Genomic DNA, 19,500 nt, shown 5'->3' on the forward strand with positions numbered 1-19,500 from the left:
GAGTAAGCATGATAACTCAGCTGCAGCGCGTCTCTGGCTGCGGGCCCTGGGATGGCCTAGCTGAGACTGTCTGCCAAGCAGACAGTAATGCGGATTGTCATATGTGGCGCATGCACAGCTTCCTCCTCACGCTCGCCCTATGAGTAGTCAGCCTTGTTGTGGGGCAGATAACGGGAGGGCCCGCTCGTGTTTCCACGCCGCTGTATGGGAATGCATCATGCAACTGGCTAAGAAAAGCACAGCTGTCAGCTGATGCATGTTTGTTTTGTCCTCACAAATGGAAACTTGAAGGATTTCGCTGCCCCTGGCTTTTTAGAGCGCCACAGATTCATCAGTCAATTTGTGTGAGATGTATTATCTGTAAAAACAATCTATTCTTTTTTTTTTTTTTTTTTTTTAAAGTCTCTACTTTTACTTGTAGTGTCGCTGTGCACGGTTCTTTTGATATAAAAAAAAAAAAAGAAATAAAAGACAAGTTAAGTGGTTCGTAAATCACTTGAGAATTTACAATGTGGCGATTCTTTTGCGTGCGACTCCACTATGAATGCGAGCAGCATGAAATAAAGTAAACTATTCATCATCATCTTTTCATTTTTTTCTGCTATGACAAATGCTGTTGTGTGACGGATCCATTTGCGAGCGACTTTGAAGCAATTTCTATCTTGGGCAATGTGAGCTCATAAGAATTTCATAGAAAACATTACAAAAGCCGGTCATTCGTAATAAAGTGCTTCTGACTACAAGGTAACCACTGGAAACATGCAAAGACTGAGAACGATGTAATAATAAATTGTGGAGATTTAGCATTAAAACCAGTGATAAGAAAATAAAGCTTCAAGATGATTCATGAAGCAGTCGTGGTGTTTATCGGGCCCTGAAGCCCGCCGAGTTTTGTTGCGACGTGTAATTCTTTTTGTCAAGGCCCAGTGTGTCATGCAGCGTGTCAGCGCGACGTCTGCTATTCTTGTATCCCCCTGCCCTGACCACCACCCCGCCGCCATGCTTGGTGACTCAATGTTAATTAGGTTAGGGAACTGCAAGTGAAGCTTGGTCTTTTGTTAAAGGGGGCTTTGATTTGAGTTTCTGGGATCACTCTGCAATTGTGGTTGTTAAATGCTGCCAGTTGGTGTGCAATTAGCTCAACTAAGGAATCAGGAGGAAAATCTCAAATTAAAAAAAATAAAGATGAAAGCTGAACAAAAGCATACAGTATGTGGACAATACTGTACATGAATCAATAGCTTTTATTATTTTATCGTTATTTTTTCAGGTCATCTGCAGGGTCAGGGGATGCTTGAATTCCTCTGATTAGAACCAGAAGGCAGATGGCACCATGATTCATAGAAGTGGAGCTGCATGCAATTCGGCAAACAACTCATTCATGCACATAAGCAATCAGATCACACACATACACGCGCGCACATGCTAACACACAAATCACCAATATTTGCCAAGCGCACATACACACGGGGCGATATAGCTGCCTTGCTTTTTATTTATTTTTTAATTTTGAAGAGGACCAGAGTAGAAGAATTGAAAGGAAAGACATTTCAACAATTGTTGAGGAGCCAGTGAGAATATTCGAATGATTTGTTAACTATTGACCTGGATCATGACATTGTTCTGAAGCTCAGAAAACAAAATATTAACCCACAGTACACCGTAAGGCCTTTATTGTGTTTTACATTACGCGTCGATGTAAAAAGACAGGTAATGTGGATGCTTTAAAGTTTTTTCACAGCCAATGAAGTGATGGCAGCTGAATATAAAGTTAACGAGGGAAGAAGATTTGGAAATGTAAAACATTGTTTATAGGACAATTCATTCATTCGTTTGTCGAGAGTGAAGCTTTACTGCAATGGCTCTCATCTTGGTGTCGTGCGGCCTCGCACCTCAGCCGGTGGGCCGGCGCAAGAGGTGGTCTGCAGTGGAGCCACGCCACACTGCAAAGGCGGGGAGCATTTGTATATGCAAATCCTAAATGAAATTTCTCTGAGATGTGCGATACCTTTGTGCTCCCCCCCCAAGCTCATTTTATTACTGAACGCTTGCTTCCTCCGAGGCAGGGAAATAACATTCATGGCTTTTATTGCATTCAAATGTTTATTACTTTTGCGAGGCTTCGCCAAGTGATTTAATGTACATGTTCAATTGCGGTCGAAAATAATTAGCAAATAACTGTAATTAAACTATTGCTTGTCTTTTAGAAGTTTATTGAGGACGTAGCTCGAGACTCTTATGACTGTATGTCCTCGCATAATAGCGGGGCGTTTACTTCATGAACGCAGTAGCAAGCATCAATTAGGTGTGAGACATTTATTAGAAGGGCGGCAAATGTAGAAATTGATTGCTAAAATAATCTCTGCTACGATTTCTTGTTACTGAAAGCCTTTAGTAGCGCCACTGACACAATTTCTGTTCAACCCACGAGATGGCGTGCCGATAATTATTAATTACCTTTGTCAAATAAAAGGGAAATGTACTCGACATTTATTTCAGTCAAGCTTCACATCGCAACCTCACTGCCAAATTTGCCCAAGCCAGACACAATGCCGATGCTCAGTCTGGAGTTTGAATCGAAAGGGAGGGAGGGAGAGCAACAGAGAGGATGCAGCAGCATTCAGGAGAAGACTCAGCGGCTTAAAACCCACAGCCAAAAAGAGGGAGCAAAGCCGCGGGGAAGGGATGGGAGGGGTGGAAAAATGAGGGGAAACCAATAAACATGGAACCACTGGGGTAAAATACAGGCTAAACAATGCAGATCAGGTTCAAAATGACTAGACAGACGGCAGACAATATTGAGAGGGAATAAAAAAAAAAGAGGAATAAGCAAATGAGAAAAAAAGAGCGACTGGTCTACCAGAATGGGGGAGGGAGGTGCAATCAAGCCTCTCACACTAGTCGCTGTGTGTGGTCTCTTAGCAACACTGTCAGCCATGCATCTCCTTCCCAGCCACTGAATATGCACAAAGCGGGACGACATCCTCGTCATACATTACGACGTGAAAACTTCCCCTGCCTTAATTGCATTAGAACATCCTCAGTAAAAAAAAATTAAAAAGAAAAACCTGCAAGGGAAACGGGAGATACACTTCAATCCAGAGATAGCATCTGTAACCCATAGCAACCACTACCTCACTGTTAATGACTACTCAGCTATGCTGTCGGCGCAGCACCTGTACATGAGGTATGTTCAAAAGTGACATTCAAAAATGGCTGTATGTCATGTTACCTTCACTCCCCCGATGCGAAACATCTCCACACCTGTAAGTGCGCTGATAGTAAGATTTTATCGTCTTTTCAAGATATATTCCTTGATGTGTGCGCCGGCTACGCTAATGTCCCCTGGAGATCACACGTCTTGAGATGGCTCCTCTCAAGAAAAGTGTTTTCAAGTAATCTGGCCCACATTGCTTCAAAAAAAAGAAAACTGACACCCTGGTGTGTTGGAATAAAAAGAAAAGCAGCTGCAAAATATGAATGGGCGAATTTTTCCTGATGCAATGGGCTAGCGGGAGCTTCTGGAGCAATGAGGAACGCTCTGATGAAAACCAACCAATAAACTCAAAAGGAAAGTCTTCTTTAAAAAAAAAGAAATGCACCACAAACCACTGTCATTATATTCAGTATGTTTAGCTTCAGAATTATCAAACTCTTCTGGTCACAGTAAATAAATAAAATTGTAAAAAAATATTGCCCTGACAAACCAATAACAGTTCCTTTTTGCTTGCGTAACAATTTCTTTACAAAACTCGATGAATGGTATACAATTTGGAGTTGAATGGAAAATTGACACCTGATTTTGACCTTCATTCAGACTCGGATACAAATACACTTCAAGTATCAGTCAGGCTGAAAGCATTACATTCACAACACAATGCAGTTGACACTTGAGCTCGTAAAGTTACAAAAGAATGTTTCAAAATCCACCATGTTGTATAAAAAATTGAATGCATGTCTTTTTTTACTACGCAATTGTCACATGGATGTTAAAATCCCTCTACACTAATTAAACAATTTCGCCGCGTTTACTTTTAGCGCTTCTGCTCATCAAATCATCCGTGATCCATCTGTTAATTGGGAGGGGATACGAGCGCAAGACCGAAGGCCTTCTGCGTCACGTTAGAATAGCAAGTTGGATTCTCCATCCCTCTAATTGCACAAACTAAAAGGGCAATAAATATTTCATGGGCTGCAAAAAGAAGAAATCAGACAAAAAGCTTTTTCTGCCGTAGCTAAACAGTCCACATTAGCCCCTCCCGATCTTACCCCTGGGCCATCGGGATGCTGACGTAAACTGCGAGAATGTTTCCATCAGTTCAGTATTTTATGAATCATTGAAGTGTTTTCATCTCAACAAATGCACGTTATTGCTTGGAAGCCGCCAGCTAACAAAGCGTCATGGAGGTGGAAAAAAAGTCGCGTTTTTAAAACACGCGCTCCATATTTACTTTCTGTGTTGCACGAGGAAATGTTGTTAAAATGTCACATCGTATCACAGAGAGCGCAAAGCAGCTTGAGCTTGGGCAGACCTTGCCATGAGACAGGCGGCGGGCGATCAGGGAGAGGCTGAGTTAAGAAAAGAGGCCAATGAATTTAGAAGAAAAGAAGTTTTAGGGGTCTCACAATATGTTTGTCGATTCTTCTGTCAATGTTTCACAAACTGCTTTGTTCACTCTTATTTTATGTCGCTCGGAATCCCATTTTCATCCTGACAGCCGCAGTTTCAATTCCAGCATCTCGCCTGATGATTCGCCAATATCCTCACATCACCTGCCAGCCCCAATCTCATTTAAAATTCAGCCACAATTAAGAAAATCCCAACAGCCCAAAGCAAAACAACGATCAGCTGAGCATCGCTGCAAACGTCTCAGCACGGCGGCTTTGGTTCGTCTTCATTCACGGGATGTTCATCGTGCTTGGCGTCACGCTGCGATTCGGGCTACATTCCCGTACTTCACTGGAAAGCAACAAACATGTTTCAATATGTCATGTTTATCTTTGTAAAAAATGTATACGGTGTGATTTAGGCACTTGATAGAGAATAGAGCATCACAGTTTTTCACATTTATAAGATGCAACTGGGGCTCCTCCGAAAAACAAACTTGTCAGCATTATATCATCGTGCCCTTAAATAAACATGAACACGTCCCTGAACAACATCATCATCACTCCTTGCTTCAAACACGAGACTAATAACTTTTAAGTAAAATCCAGATGACTTTTTGGTGTTGATTAGTGTCGGTGTGAGTAGCTCAGCAAGTCTGTTCTCAAGCTCAAAAATCCTCCACAAAAATATATGAGTGAGAGGATAATCTTGGAGGAAGCCAACATGCTAAATTGGAAAAAAGAAGAACGAAACCGGAAGTATTTCAACCCAGGCTGGATTGTGTAGAGAAGTATTCAAAATAATAACAATCCATAAATCCATCCAAAAACAGAGTGAGACCAACATTCTAAATAGCTCCGAATAAATCAGGCATTAAATAAAGGCACACATCGAGCTAATGCGTCTTTAAAACACTTGAGTCATAAACCTTCCCGACAGTGACAAGATCACAGCTTCACAATTCATTAATAGATAAAGAAAACACTCCAAATATAAAGAACACTAAACAAGATGAAAGTGAGCACTGGCTCATAAAAGAAAAAAAAAAAGACATCTCAATTGACTTTTATGTGCTGCATGGAGATAAATCCAGATGAAGTCAAGAGTGTTTTCCCTCTCTCGCACTTATTTCTTTTTCCCCCTAACCCATTTCCACTGGGCACTGGAGAATCCTGCAAAAGGCTTTCAGGGCTTCACAATGGGGGTAAAAAAACGTCAAAGTCTATCACATATTTAGTCAATTTGCGGGAGAGCGTGGCCCTAAAGCTTGCGTGTACTCTGCGGTTCACGCATAGTTAAAGCTGCGCAACTGTTTGATTTTGTTGGACAAAAATGTAATATTCAAAATCTTTGGCACTGATATGCTTCACTGAACAAAAACCCAACATTTTCTTTTAATAGCCGTAATTATTTTGCCAAAATAGAGGTCCAAAAAATTTACATTTTCTGTTTTTAGGCGTTATTTTGTATTTGAATTTTTGCCAGTGAGTAAATGTCTTCATTACACTTTGGCATTTCTATAAAAGGAGACGCAAGATTCAAATTGAAATGTGTCTATAAATGTGTCTTGTGTGTCACTTTGTGGGGTTTTTTTACGCATTCGATATCACATTAGTAATATTCAGAGTACAGTAAACATGTCACGCGAGCTCTAGTTTACAAATCGCAATCATCAAAGTGATTTTCATTTGCATAAAAAGATTGTGACTTTTACGAGGAGAAAATGCAGCCCATAAATATATTAACTCAATACCTCGGCTCTAAATACACATATCAATAGATTACTGAGAGAAAACCATTATTAGATTTACACAATGTAATTTACCTCACATGTAAAATGGCCAGCCAATGTTAGGACACACATTTTTGTCATGCACATACATGCACACAAAAAAGGGATGAAAAGTTTAGCTTTTCTTTCTCGAGTGGACACAACCTGCGCCACTCAGTTGAGTTAAGATATTCAAACAATATTCAAACAATACATTTGGGATTTGTGGTTTGACTGTGAAGACAACAATTTTACCATAGCTGGAGGTGCAAGATATACCAAAGTAGAGAGAAGATGGGAAATCAATCGAGTCCATAGATCAAGAAAAAAAAAGTAGCGGTTGACACCAAGAAACGTTTTACGAGCTGTAAAGAAAGACCCTAAACCAACTTACTGACATCAGCAACACATTCCAGAAACAAAAGTGACTGATAGGATAAAGATGAACACTAAACAAAGAGTGAGAATGTTAAAGTTTGACAAAAAAGTAAATCCGATGAAAAAGTCTACAACCCTCATTCAAATGCCAGATTCTTGTGATATATATATTTAAAAAAAAGACACTAAAATAAAATCAATGAAAAACTCTTAATTCAATTATTTTTCAAACTCATTCACCTCTACATTATGCAGCTCAGACAACCTTCTGTTCGGAAATGCTGCTTTAAGGAGGTTCCACTGGAGCTTGTCTTTTAAAATACAGACACTTGGATTCAGCACTGTAAATCCTCAAGGACAAGAGCTTTCGATACAGCACCTCCGTTGACGCATCCACAGACTCAGTGTGGGATCACCAGACAGACTGCCCTCTGCCTCGCAGCTCCAAAAGCACATGTGTGAACACAGCCATGCCCCCAGTGACCCCCCCCCCACCACACACACACACACACACTCCAAAAAATCACATTCCCTCTCTCTTCCAATAACATGATGGACAGCACCTACGCGTACACACAAACACACCCCATTTTATCTGAGCCTAATTATATTCTTAGTTTAAATTCAGCCTCAAGGTCAAAGTGAGAGTGACGGATCCAACACACCAGAGTCCTCTCCTGTCATACTCCAATGTGATTCGCTAATGCATATAACAAAAGAAATGTCTACTTAGCTCAGGTAAAAAGCAGCTTTATGTGTTTTATGTCTTTACGACACCAAGTAGATTTGTTTTAAGGTAAGGGACTTATACTAAGCCTGGTCAACTGTCAGACCCGTGTGTGTGTGTGTGTGTGTGTAGGAGGGGTGGGGGCAACAGTGCTGCTGACACTCACGTGCAACCCAAAAGCACACTATATCATTTTCATAAACATACAAAATAAATAAGCCTGCTGCAACAGTAGATTCCTGCGTATCAATCATTTGGTGTGGCTCCAAACGTTCTGTTCATTTTACACGCGCAAACATCCTTACCTGGCTACGCGCACGCGCACACGCGCGCTCGCAACCACACAGCTACATAGCCTTATCACAATCAAAGTGACTATCTGCACCCATACATAAAATAACATCCTGACACGTTTATATCATGCGTAAACATGCAGATGTTTGCCGTCGCGGGCCTTGCGGAATGAGCCGAGCGCGTGCACGCTGTCGCTCACGCGCGCACATAGGCTGCTTGGTGTTTGATTCGCGCACGCTCGGGCATCACCGCTCAGCTGACGGAGGGAGCTTGTTTTGGGGGTGAAATATTCATAAGAGGGGTTGTCACGACTTCGCTTCTTTAAAGTGCGCGCCGCTAGGGCTACACTTGCTTCATCTGTTTTTTTAAAAAAAATTGGAGTGAAGACTATCATAATAAAGGCCTGATATTCACCGAGGCGGGCTTCAAGGTTGAATAGCATTCGGACTAGCTCGCTGTCAAGCTGATGTTTGTGCAAAAATAAGCTTAAAACGGGATAATGGTTCAAAAAGCACACATCAGGCCCCTGTCGATGTTGCGACGCGTCCGCCGCAGCAGCCACGCGAGGCTGCGTGTGCGCATCCCATTTCCCGCCGCTGAATCGAGCGCATTTTTGACGACGACATCACGCAAGCGAGTGATTTATGGCGCAAATAAGATGCCATCATTGAAGGTGAGGACCTACCTTGGTGTTAAAGCCGATGGCTGGCACAGAAGCTGACTGCCCCAAAGCCAAGCGGCTGCCGGATGAGACAACAACAAAACCACGCCGGTTGTTGATGACACAGCTGTCCTGCTAAGGCACCGTCGAGAGGGCGTGAAAAATCCCTCCCGAGATGTGTCAACCGAGGCTGGGTTTAAAAATCGCCTTTTTAAAAGTATATCTCCCGATTGACGCCTCTCTCTTGACGTGGGAGCTCTTTCATTTTTTTAGGATAAACAGCGCGGCTCGGCGCAGCCTCCTGATTGGGAAGCATCGTGCAATTCAATGCGACGTTGGAGGGGGAGAGGGGGGGGGGGTCCTGTGGTATAAAAAAAAACACGCGTCCTTCAGTGTTTTGGGCGAAAATGTGCAGGAAGAGGGAGGAGGATGAGTAGGGATGGAGAGAGGAAGAAATTAAAAAGACGTCAAAACATTTTTTTTGCGTGTATGCCACTGTTCACACGCCGGGCACCCTCGCTGTGCTCCATATATTTACATCATCATCATCATCGTGATTCATGAGAGCTTACTCGCCAGTTGTAACGCGCTTATAGCAGCCATCACTCAGCTATTAAGTAGAAAAACATTCAGTCAATTCCATGCTGATTTATGGATTGTCCTTTAGTCTGACACAACAAACAGCATTGAAGTATCGTATTGCGATTACGATCACTGTGTTTCTGTAAAGTGAAACCAAAAGATCAATTTGGAGGTGTGTGAGGTAAGTGTTACGTCTGCATTAAAAAAAAATAATAGAGAAATGCGGACTGGAAACACAAGGCTGGTGCAGGGAGAACACGCCCCCCCCTTGAAGTCGACTAGAGAAATGCACTAAAAAAAGTCACAAAATTAGGTACCACTGCACAATCTAGTGTGATCCGATGAAAGAATTGTATGAAACTAGTATTAATGTGAAACGCTTTTACATAGTGCCATTTGTGAAGGTGTACCTAATGTAATGGCTGCACACTAGTAATTTATTGTGTCTCACAAAGGTCTTTGGACCTTCTACGCTAAGCTCAAAGTTCATAACTGTATCAAAGTAAAGCGTGAGCCCAATAAACATACATTGCCAGGCCATAAATTAGAAATACAAAATTCAAAACTACACTTATGCTCCTGTAAATATACTACACTGAAGATGAGTTACTTCCTGCAAGCCACTGCAACACACATCCATCTTGGCTGTTTGATTATTTTGTGTTTAACTACAGGCTAGCAAAACAAAGCAAAAAAAATACCGCGCAAAGCTCAGGAAAAGGAATGATGGCTGAAAACGTCCATTATTTTGCTGGCAGATGGCAAATCCACCCAAGGCTCCTGTAAGATGTGACGTTAAAAGCTCCTTCACGCCTACCGTGCGCCCACACAGGCGTTTAGGCGGCGACAAAAGCATCGACGGGATTAATAACTCAATGACGACTGCATTTCAATGAGGTGAGGTCGCTTGCTTGTTCCCTAATGGGTCAGACTTCTACCGCTTTGATAGCATTTTTACTTCGAATTTTATTTCAACCAATTTCAACTGAGCCCGCCCTCAACATTGCTTCCTCCACTGGTCGTATTTATAAGTGGCAAGGCATCAAGAGTATTCTGTAACCTTTTTATCTGAACCACTTTGAAGTTTGAAGATAACTACCAAGTGTGGAATTTAGTGACCGGGGAGCAAAATGACAAATCATGAAATGTCGACATGACTGAGGTGGAGAACAACATCAAAGTACGATTAGGAAAGTTTATCTCATGCGCCGATTGCTTGTGTGACAAAACACCAGGAGGAGTGGATTTGTTTATCAGGAGTTTTCACGCGATCGGGTCAAAGTACAAAGCCGCTTGATGCAAGTTTGTCACTTTGCTCCCATGTACATCCTTTCAAAATGACGACAAAAGTAGTGACCAGGTAAAGATTCACGACAGTCATTTCCATTCATGTGCTTTGTTGATTTACAATTGTAAGTTCGATTGATTTATGACTTAATGTGTCCTAAGCTTCTTTTCTCTTTAATGTATAGCAAATTATTTGGATAGTCACACGCAAGTGTTACGTAGCGTGCCACATGTGCTCTTTTATGAAATGAAAGTCACTCATCCAACTTTGTTTGTTTCACTACAATAACACTTTACATTTTGAATGCACTTACCATCCATTTGTTATATTCAGATGTGATGCAAAAGAGATTTTGACTTGAAAGTGTTTCCTGTGGTGAACTTGAAAGAGACGCTAACAGCCCACAGGTTGCCGGCATGTCGACGCCAAAATCTCAAACTAAGGACTTTATAGAGGACTTGAGTGTTCTGCAATGGGTACTGACCTTTCTCTTCTTAGGTATGTTTCCCTCGTCGACACATTTTTGTTTTTGTTGATGCATGCTTGCATTACTGGTTAACTTGAGTTCACATCCTGTCTTCAGGGGTTTCTTCCATCATCTTGTTGGTGGCTCTGATGTTTACATCATTGTGGCTCTTTCCCACTCTGTACTTCATATGGCTCGTGATTGACTGGCAGACGCCAGAGAAAGGTAAATGGAAAGGACCGAGTTAGATTGTATCTATAGCATATTAGCCTGAATAAAAAAATAACGCACTTTACACAAACGGTATTACTAAGCCATTTTAAGTCCGATTTTGCCATTTACAATTTGTAATTCTAATATTGGACGTCTCTGCATAGAAAAAATATCAATGAGATTATAGAAAAATATATATATAATATTGTCCCTACATATGCCCTGCGGATTGAAGTCGTTATAGACGAAAGGGGAGAGATTCATAAAAATTCAGACCGAGCTACCAAGTTGTTAACAGGATAAAACATTAAGATCTGTAGCTCTTGTAAATTCACTGACTCTTGGATTTATAGCATTTTTCAAAAGAGCAATTCATTTGCATGGTATCTTGGGATCAACTGTATTCTTATTACAAGCCTATTTTTTTTTTCTCTCCTGGCAACGAGCATCTCACGGCATTCCCGTTTTGTTGTTTTAAGTATGCAACTGGTTCAAGTAGAACATGTATAATCAAACGTTGTCTATCAGGAGGCAGAAGAAACCCATCTGTGAGGAGGTGGAAGGTTTGGGAACACTACAGAAACTATTTTCCAATCAAGGTGAAACTTCTCTTTGCATTTGTTTTTTATGCGCATTCAACACACAATGTTTGAGTTAAACGTGGCCACCTGGGTTAATTGTCTTGTTTAGCTAGTGAAGACGGCTGAGCTGAATCCAAAGAAAAACTACATCCTCGGCTGTCATCCGCATGGTGTCATGAGCATGGGAGCGTTTGCCTGCTTCAACATAGAATGCTGCGGCTTCACCGATGCTTTTCCTGGAATGTACGTCTCCCTGGCCGTATTGGCCGGACTCTTCCGGATCCCTCTCTTGAGGGACTACCTCATGGCGGCGGGTACTTAATATCACGATTGATTGTGTCGCTCTATAATTAAAACTGAATGATGCTTATAGTCTTACTTTGTTTGAACAGGCCTGTGTCCAGTCAGCAAGCCAAGCCTTGGCTACCTTCTGTCCAAGAGTGGCACAGGAAATGCTGTGGTGATTGTGATAGGGGGCGCTGCTGAGTCCCTGGCCTCCCATCCTGGAGTGCAAACAGTTCTTGTGAAGCAGAGGAAAGGCTTTGTCAGGCTCGCACTTGAGTATGGGTAAGGGAGAAAGAAGATGGGGGGGGGGGGAAACAAAAAAAAAACAGTCATGTTAGTACTCACCTGTAAGTATCGGGGTTTTTTTGTATGTCAATAACATACGCTCACATTCCTCAGGGCTGACTTGGTGCCTGTTTACTCCTTCGGGGAAACAGAGCTCTACCAGCAGGTTACCTTCCCAGAGGGCTCATTGGGTCGAAGGTCACAGGACCTGTTCAAAAAGATCATGGGCTTCGGCCCTTGTTTGTTCATCGGTGAGCGCTGGGCATTGCTGCCCTCCAGGACTCCCATCACTACAGTGGGTGAGTGTTGATTTCCCGAAAGTGCATCTGCACTAATTTCATTTTAACCCTTACCGTCGTTTGCAGTGGGAAGTCCCATCCATGTGCCCCAGCGCATCAAGCCAACCGAGGAGGAGGTCGATCATTATCATAAACTGTACATGGATGGCCTGTCAAATTTATTCCATGAGCACAAGGTCAGCTGTGGACTATCAGAGAGTCACAAGCTTTGTATAATTTAGAGGTTTCACTTCATGACCTGCTTCAACAGACAAGGTGAACACAAGTGTTTAAAATGAAGAAAATGTAAATGTATAATTTAACTCTGTGACGTTTTTTTACAACATAGGTCAAACGTGACTTTTGACCCAATGACCACTTTAAGTCAACTGTTGCTGGGTTTAAATAAACACTGTTCACAATGAGAAGTTCCCATTTGTAGTTTATATTTTACCCACTAGAGGGCACCCTTGAATCACCACTACAGCATTTGTAAGCAAGGTTGGGGGGGTTTGCCAACCACGTCAACCATTCGAAAAAAGCGTCACAATGCATTACAATGTCTTATTAAATCAAAAGATGCAACACATCATGTTTTGACTCACTCAAAGATCTAATGATTCAGTGTTGATCTTTGTTGAGCCCAGCTTGAGTCCTTGAGTGCAGACAAAATTTAAGAGATGAGCTTTATTGAGTAACAAGTGTACATCAGAGGTTATTTATACTTGCCCAATCATCACAAGATCAAACGTTAACTAAAAACGCTACAGTACTTGTGGGCAAGAAATGAGCACTAACAAGGACCAAGGAAACCTTCTAAAAGAAGTCCATATCATCTGGTGCATCCAGGTCCCGGTATTCAATGATGTTTCGTGGATCGCCCCGTGACATTCTGAAAACAGTAGGCAAGGGCCAAAAAAAAAAAGACCCAAAATGAAGAATCCATGGGATCAAAGACATGACAGAGTGTCGATGTTACCTGTTGCGTGGTTTCCCGAGATACCCGCCTTGTCCACGGAAGTTGTCGTAGTTACCCCGCCCACCTCCAAAATGGTTGGGGGGGTAAGGGGGTGCGCCTGCAATTAGGGATGGAATTAGGCATCACTATCCACAAATAACTACTAGTCACGGCATTCAGGAACATACCACCGTAACCCATGAGTGGGGGGCGAGGCTGCGCAAAGCCCATTGGTCCCTGGGGACCTTGAGGAGAAAACGGCAATGGAGAAAGCAATCCTGTAGTAAAAGGACAAAGAGGAAAAATAAAAGATCTCATAATGTTGGAAGACTGTCAGACGATCCTTTCATCCACTCCCCCTTTATGAGCAATATTGGAATCGGAAGTGATCAGTCAACCGCAGACAGCCCACCTTGGCCCGGAGCTGGAAGAGGAGGAAGTTTCATCTCCGGCAAAGACGGCCTCTTGGCATCCATCAGGAAATTGTTGAAAAATGCTACCTCTTTTTTCACCTCTTCAATTTTGTCCCCATGTTTGTTCAGTATATGTTTTCTCACAAACTCTGGACCCTGATGAACGAGAACTGGAATTATTGTATGCACTGAATGTGGTAACTCGGCAACTGGGTAGGTATGTTTTTCTTAATGTAGCCAACATCCATGTTCATCCAGAAAAGACACTTGCGAGCAGAACACAAAATGTTACCTTAAACTTCTTGCCGCTAAGCGGGCAGAGCCACTTGTCCTTTCCAAGCTCCTGCGTGTTGGCAGAAATAAACTTCTCCATCTCCTCAACGGGGTCTTTGCGGCCCATCTTTAGCGCCTCTTCCTCAGACAGGGTTTCTTTTATGCTATACAAAGTGCTCAGCTTCTCCTCCAACACCTTTTGCCATTGTTGCACTAGTTGAGACATGGGGAAGATTGCGGTTGATGTGGTTACATGCTAAATAAAAGAGCACTATACATATGATGCGACACAAGAGCATTGGCTGACCTTCTCCATGCGATATGCGGTTGGGAGGGACCGGCCCGCGAACGTGGATCATGCCGCAGCGGTTCGGCATCTCGTCCTCACTCGGGTATTCACAGGCATTGTAGTAATCAATGGAATGCACAATGCGCAGATACAAAATCAAACGATCCAGAACCTGAGCAAAGAAAGAATGTTACATGGAATCAACTACATTTAAAATTAAATGACAAGCCTTCAGTGTTCCAGGCAAACCTTGGCAAGTTTCTCATCCTTCTCCACAGTCATCTCTGTCGAGTGGCCCTCCTTGACATTCTCGTCTTGCTCCATCCCGCCAGAGGAGCCCAGCAGCTCCTCCTCTTCAGCGCTCACCTCCTCTATTAGGTAATCGGTGATGTGCTTCAAGATGGGATTTTGAGTCTTCTGAATTGACAATTTCAAGGAATTACTAAGGCAATCTGGGATCTCTTGACAAATATGTGTGCGTCGTAAAAAACAACAACACGGTAATTACTTCTGTGCTTTGGCTTTCTTCTTGTGGCGGATTGCACCACAGTTCGCCTTTCTCGTCCAGGGAGTGAATGAGTTTGGCGGCCATTTTGATGTCGTTGCGAACCACTTGCTTGTGCTGAGTGATGCCGTTCACGTTGCGCACCCTCCGTGCAAGGTCCCTGTTCACGCTAGGGGCCAACTCACAGTCGCGTGGCTGTCAAAGGAGACAGTGGAGATCCTTAATGTGCCAATATGGCTCGCCGTCTCAGACCTGGTTCGCTGCAGCCTGACGATACAACGACTGGAATTGCGGATAGCGTTCGATTTACTTACACGGATGTTCTGAAGATTCCAGCAGACCTCTTTAATATTGACACTGCGGTCAAAAGTCACCCAGCAGCGTCTGTAAAACCTGCAAAAGCAATTAGATGAGTTTGAAATTAACTTTTTTTTTTCTTTGTGCTCGGAGCCACAATTGGATAGCAAACAATCAAACTGGTAAACAAGTCACGAGAGCGCTTAAGTATAAACTAACCGTCGTTCTGGATGAGGGTCAGCCAGGCAGACGCGCAGGAAGCCAGGGTAGCGGCGACACAGCTACAGGTGGATTAAAAAATAAAATAAAAAGGTTAGAAGAATTTGCTGACAGGAAATGAGGAGTCAGTCAAGAGTCATGGGTGTAGCTTAGCCTCATTTGATCAACTCACAGCTACTATCTCTGCCTTGGAAATGGTGGGGGCGATGCTCCTCATGAAGAGCGAGCAAGTCTTGTGGAGAGGTCGTGGTCTAGGAGTGTCATCTTTAACTTTTTTCTCCACTTTCTTCTCCTCTACAGCATTCTGTTTCGGTTGCGCCTCTAAACCGTTAGACGAGAGAACACAGATTGTTGATAAGAGTGCGTGTGGTATAAATCTTAAAATGCTTCTCACGATGGGATTTTGCACCTCCGCCTTCCTCCTCCTTGTCTTCCATCTCTTTCTTTTCAGAGCAAACCGAGTTTGAATCAGATTCAGAGTCAGAGTCGCTTTCAGAAGCGCTGGCTTCGTCGTCGGTGTCTCCACTGCGCTTGCGTTTTCTCCTCGGCTGGCGAAAATCAAAGTAAGAGTGACAGAGGACGTGAGGTCATGTGGGTCCGTTCTGTTGAATGGGGAAGGGGACACAAACCTTCTTGGGTTCAGGTATTTCTTCTTTGATGGCTTCTTTCTGTCCCTCCTCTTTGACATCCTCAGCCGCTGTAGCCATCTTCTCAGTGGAGACCGAGTTGCTCTCATCCTTTGTGACAGTTTGACAGTCAACATTAGGCCCATTTTGAAATACAACATTTCAATAATTAATTTCGCCACATTTAGATCCAAATGGCAGCAACCGAAAATCAAACCTACTTTCTCATTCTTTTTGTCTTTTGCCACTGACGGTTTGCCGTCACCGTCAATGTTCCTGTGATGGTTGCCCTTGGGAGGCTCGGTTCCACCAGATGCCGATTTCTCCCTTTCTTCCTCCTCCTCAGCAGGCAATTCCAAGATGCGGAGATCGTGGTCTGTCCCTCCTTCCATCTTTATCACAGCTGCAAGCAGGAAACAGGGGCAATTGTTCAAGTCCCGACACAGATTTGTCATCCTGCAAAACACTGGCGGCGTTTGGCAGAATCCTCACCCGCATCCAGGACCTTGATGATCGCTGGCGTCTGTTCGATGTCCAACGAGAGGTTATCAAACCAACCGTTCTCCATCAGAAACATGAAGACATTCAGGCGGCTGTTCAGGGCTCTCAATGCCTCCGACCTAAGTCGACTGGCCTCGTCTGGGTGGTACTTGGATCTGAACCTGTGTCCAGAGTTTTGGGGTCCACGAAACAGCAGGGAAGGGAATGGCGAGGGTGGGATGTATGGGATGCAGAAATTAGAAAGCACAAAGTTACACTCAAGTCCCAATGGTACAATGGCAAATCATCATTAGTAATCATCATTTGCGGGAAATTTGGAAAATGCAAAATTAAAATCAGTAGCTAGAAATATACAAGATGGATTAATACAATCCTTGTTTAAAGTCTTACATGTTGAGACTGATCATCATGGCTTATTGATAAACTAGGTAAAAAAGTTGGAGATCAACTCACCACAACAGAAGAAAATTACAGCACAAAATGAAAACAAATAAAAACATTCACACACTGAAATGTTCATTGAGTGAACTACTGTTACCTTGTGCTCTGCCACTTTATTAACAAAATAAATACAGAGAGGTCTCCTCTGTAAGAATGGGCTCCACTTCACCACATTTGGTGTTTCTGTATACACGTATCGAGTTTAAGGATTCAATTTGATCCAAATAGAAAAAGAAAATGGTGGAGGAAAAAGCCGAAAACAAGAAAACTCCTAGCGCGGGAGACTAGTTGCCCTGTCTGTCTAAAAGCCCTGGTACTGTGTCTAAGAGCAACTGCATTGTGCGCAGTGCATGCCCTTGCTGTCTAAGTCGGATTCTTGCAGACTTCCACTTTTTCTTGAGAAAGACACGCCGTGGCAGTGGGGACGAGGGGAAGAAAATGGTTATGGTCAAAACACAACAAATTTACATGAAGCCTGTGGAACAAGTATCATCAGCATTATCAGGAAAACTGGGAACATTTTGAAAATCAACCCAAGTTTTCTCAACAAGCTTGTTTGGAATGGTATGCTTAACCGGTGTTAACGGAAAGAAATTTGTCATGTTTGATCGACTGTTTTCCAACATTTACTATTTCGAGCATCAACTGCAACCAATTGTACAATTTGGGTTGATTTTCAAACAAGTCAAAAGTTAAATTGTGGGACTGTTCCTACACTGTGGGTGCAACGGCAAACAAAGCAATACGCTATTAAATTACAAAGCGCTAGGCTATGCAACGGTAATGTAAATTCTTCATGCATCATCAACATTAACTTTACAGTAAAGCACCCACAACAGGACCAGGCCAACACACTACTCTATATAAATCCAATCTATCAACGGTGATCACGATTAGCAGACTTTAAGGCGATTCTACCAATGCAAGATATTAATTACAACTATCAAGACAATTCGGGAACTGGAAGACAAAAGAATTCAGACCGTACCACTCTTCATCTTTATGAGCCAAAAAGAACTCCTGCATCTGTTGCCGGCGGTATTCAAGCTTGTACTCGTTGTAGCGCTTGACCGCTTCGGTCTCGTCTACAGAATCATCCAGTGAAACCAGGAACTCCTTAAAACTCTTCATGATTGGTGGGGGTGGACCAAAATCCATCTCATGGACATTCCCGAGTCTGAGCAATGACAAGAGAATCCTTGTAAGTGGCTTAATGGGCAGAACATCAATAATATGTCTCGAGTATTATTTTTATTGCTGCTTTGAAGTAACTCTATAGCTGTGAAAACAGGTTCGTGTTTTATAATGAGACAAGTGCAAACAAAATCTGAAAACTTCCTTCAGTACCATTCAAGTCTCTCACCTAGCTTGAATTGGAATACCGTGATGAGGCTGCATGAGGTGCATGTCTGGGTGTGCCCACTGCTGTGGTGGACCATAACTGGGCCCCCCTCCTCCGTAGCCCATGTCGTAGCCGCCACGGTAGGGATCTCCACCGTGGTCATCCCTGTCAGGTTAGAATACTTAAGTAATGAAGAAAATAACATGCATATTTCTAATGAGGAATGGAACTTACCAGTCTCTTCTCATGCGTTTCTGCTGGGGACTCATGTCGTGTCTGGGAGGGGTGAATCTCTCCCTGCGACCTCTGTCGTAATCCCGATAATCTCCGCGGCTTCTCCGTTCCCTGCCCCTGTCCCACTCTCTGGCAAATGGAAGCCAATCAAAAGGTTGAAAGGTACATGGAAAATATTAAGGAGTAAATTGATAATTTAAAATGGTGAACGTTAGAATGAAGTACTATTAGTTTAGGTCAGCCATATCACTTTGTTGCGTGAGTCTAAACATATTTGATTTACCTGTCATTCCACTCATCTCTATGTCTGTCTTCCCTCTCTCTGGAACGATCGTAGTCACTTCTTTCCCGTCTGAATTTGTCCCTCCTTCTGCGATCATACTCATCGTCACTGTCTCCCATCTTTATTATGGGAAACGCAAAAAGTAGACAAATGAATGATTAAATGACGTGAGCATTGAGACACAAGGACAAACCCATCATGGAGTCAGACGTCGCAGTAAACGCAGCTAACTTAGCATGCTATGCTAACACAGCCCTTTGTCGTTAGCAAAGAGTGCATTTTCTGTCAGAATTTTAAGTTATTTAAAATAATGTAAAGTAGTACCACGAGTAAAATAATAAATTAGTAGCTTAAAACTGGTCGAAAACGAATAACACAGCTGCTTTAATTACGTTACCGAGGCTGATATCGAGCATGCGCTCTAAAGTTAGATTAGCCGGCAAAGAAATTGGGGAAAACATATTTCATTTAGCGTCCAGCATTATTGGAGCCATGTGTGAAAGAGTTGATGAAAATCAAAATGTATACCTCTTAAAGCGTATTGTTATTACTATTTGGCACGCTTGCTTGTCCTCGGTGTCTTCAAGTCCCCGGTAGTGTTCTTTGGCTAGGTTTTTCTGTAATTAAAAAGATTCATTTTCTTAGTAAGGAGTACATTATCGCCGCCTGTCGTCTGGAGTGTAAACTGCTGTTTCGAATTA

General features: G+C 42.8%; 3 protein-coding genes across 9 annotated transcripts in view; 1 reads left to right on the forward strand and 2 right to left on the reverse strand.

The window, feature by feature from the left end:
- The window catches only part of LOC133168631 (neuronal tyrosine-phosphorylated phosphoinositide-3-kinase adapter 1), a 21,574-nt gene extending 10,639 nt beyond the window's left edge, over positions 1-10,935 (reverse strand). Inside the window, exon 1 of one of the 2 annotated variants that reach the window (XM_061300312.1) lies at positions 10,795-10,935. The gene's annotated coding sequence lies outside the window, so the exon portion shown is untranslated. Of the gene's footprint in view, positions 1-8,464; positions 8,561-10,794 lie in introns of those variants that run through there. The other variant, XM_061300313.1, reaches the window with a different exon arrangement.
- mogat3b (monoacylglycerol O-acyltransferase 3b) lies at positions 10,300-12,846 on the forward strand. 2 transcript variants are annotated; one of them, XM_061300322.1, is made up of 8 exons: positions 10,300-10,382; positions 10,644-10,808; positions 10,894-11,001; positions 11,518-11,588; positions 11,680-11,884; positions 11,963-12,137; positions 12,255-12,439; positions 12,506-12,846. In XM_061300322.1, exons 2-8 carry the CDS (start codon positions 10,727-10,729, stop codon positions 12,658-12,660), a joined length of 981 nt encoding a protein of 326 aa, XP_061156306.1. In that variant the 5' UTR covers positions 10,300-10,382; positions 10,644-10,726; the 3' UTR covers positions 12,661-12,846. The 2 variants fall into 2 exon arrangements, with proteins under 2 accessions (XP_061156306.1, XP_061156305.1); XM_061300321.1 differs by having other exon boundaries at positions 10,303-10,382; positions 10,711-10,808.
- Positions 10,841-19,461, reverse strand: srrt (serrate RNA effector molecule homolog (Arabidopsis)). 5 transcript variants are annotated; one of them, XR_009718253.1, is made up of 25 exons: positions 19,328-19,362; positions 18,800-18,918; positions 18,517-18,645; positions 18,304-18,447; positions 17,929-18,117; positions 16,491-16,660; positions 16,220-16,401; positions 16,002-16,109; positions 15,767-15,920; positions 15,545-15,693; positions 15,373-15,434; positions 15,171-15,249; positions 14,860-15,051; positions 14,601-14,768; positions 14,370-14,523; positions 14,082-14,275; positions 13,789-13,945; positions 13,565-13,654; positions 13,398-13,494; positions 13,232-13,310; positions 13,024-13,073; positions 12,494-12,588; positions 12,201-12,348; positions 11,950-12,090; positions 10,841-10,981 (listed from the first exon to the last, which is right to left on the reverse strand). XR_009718253.1 is itself a non-coding variant. In XM_061300316.1 (21 exons), exons 2-20 carry the CDS (start codon positions 18,916-18,918, stop codon positions 13,235-13,237), a joined length of 2,613 nt encoding a protein of 870 aa, XP_061156300.1. In that variant the 5' UTR covers positions 19,328-19,362; the 3' UTR covers positions 12,585-13,073; positions 13,232-13,234. The 5 variants fall into 5 exon arrangements, 3 of the variants coding, with proteins under 3 accessions (XP_061156300.1, XP_061156299.1, XP_061156301.1); XR_009718252.1 differs by lacking the exons at positions 10,841-10,981; positions 11,950-12,090; positions 12,201-12,348 and having other exon boundaries at positions 12,585-12,677; XM_061300316.1 differs by lacking the exons at positions 10,841-10,981; positions 11,950-12,090; positions 12,201-12,348 and having other exon boundaries at positions 12,585-13,073.
- Positions 19,462-19,500: the final 39 nt, after the last annotated feature.

The sequence above is a fragment of the Syngnathus typhle genome, linkage group LG15, assembly GCF_033458585.1.
Source record: "Syngnathus typhle isolate RoL2023-S1 ecotype Sweden linkage group LG15, RoL_Styp_1.0, whole genome shotgun sequence".
NCBI lineage: Eukaryota > Metazoa > Chordata > Actinopteri > Syngnathiformes > Syngnathidae > Syngnathus > Syngnathus typhle.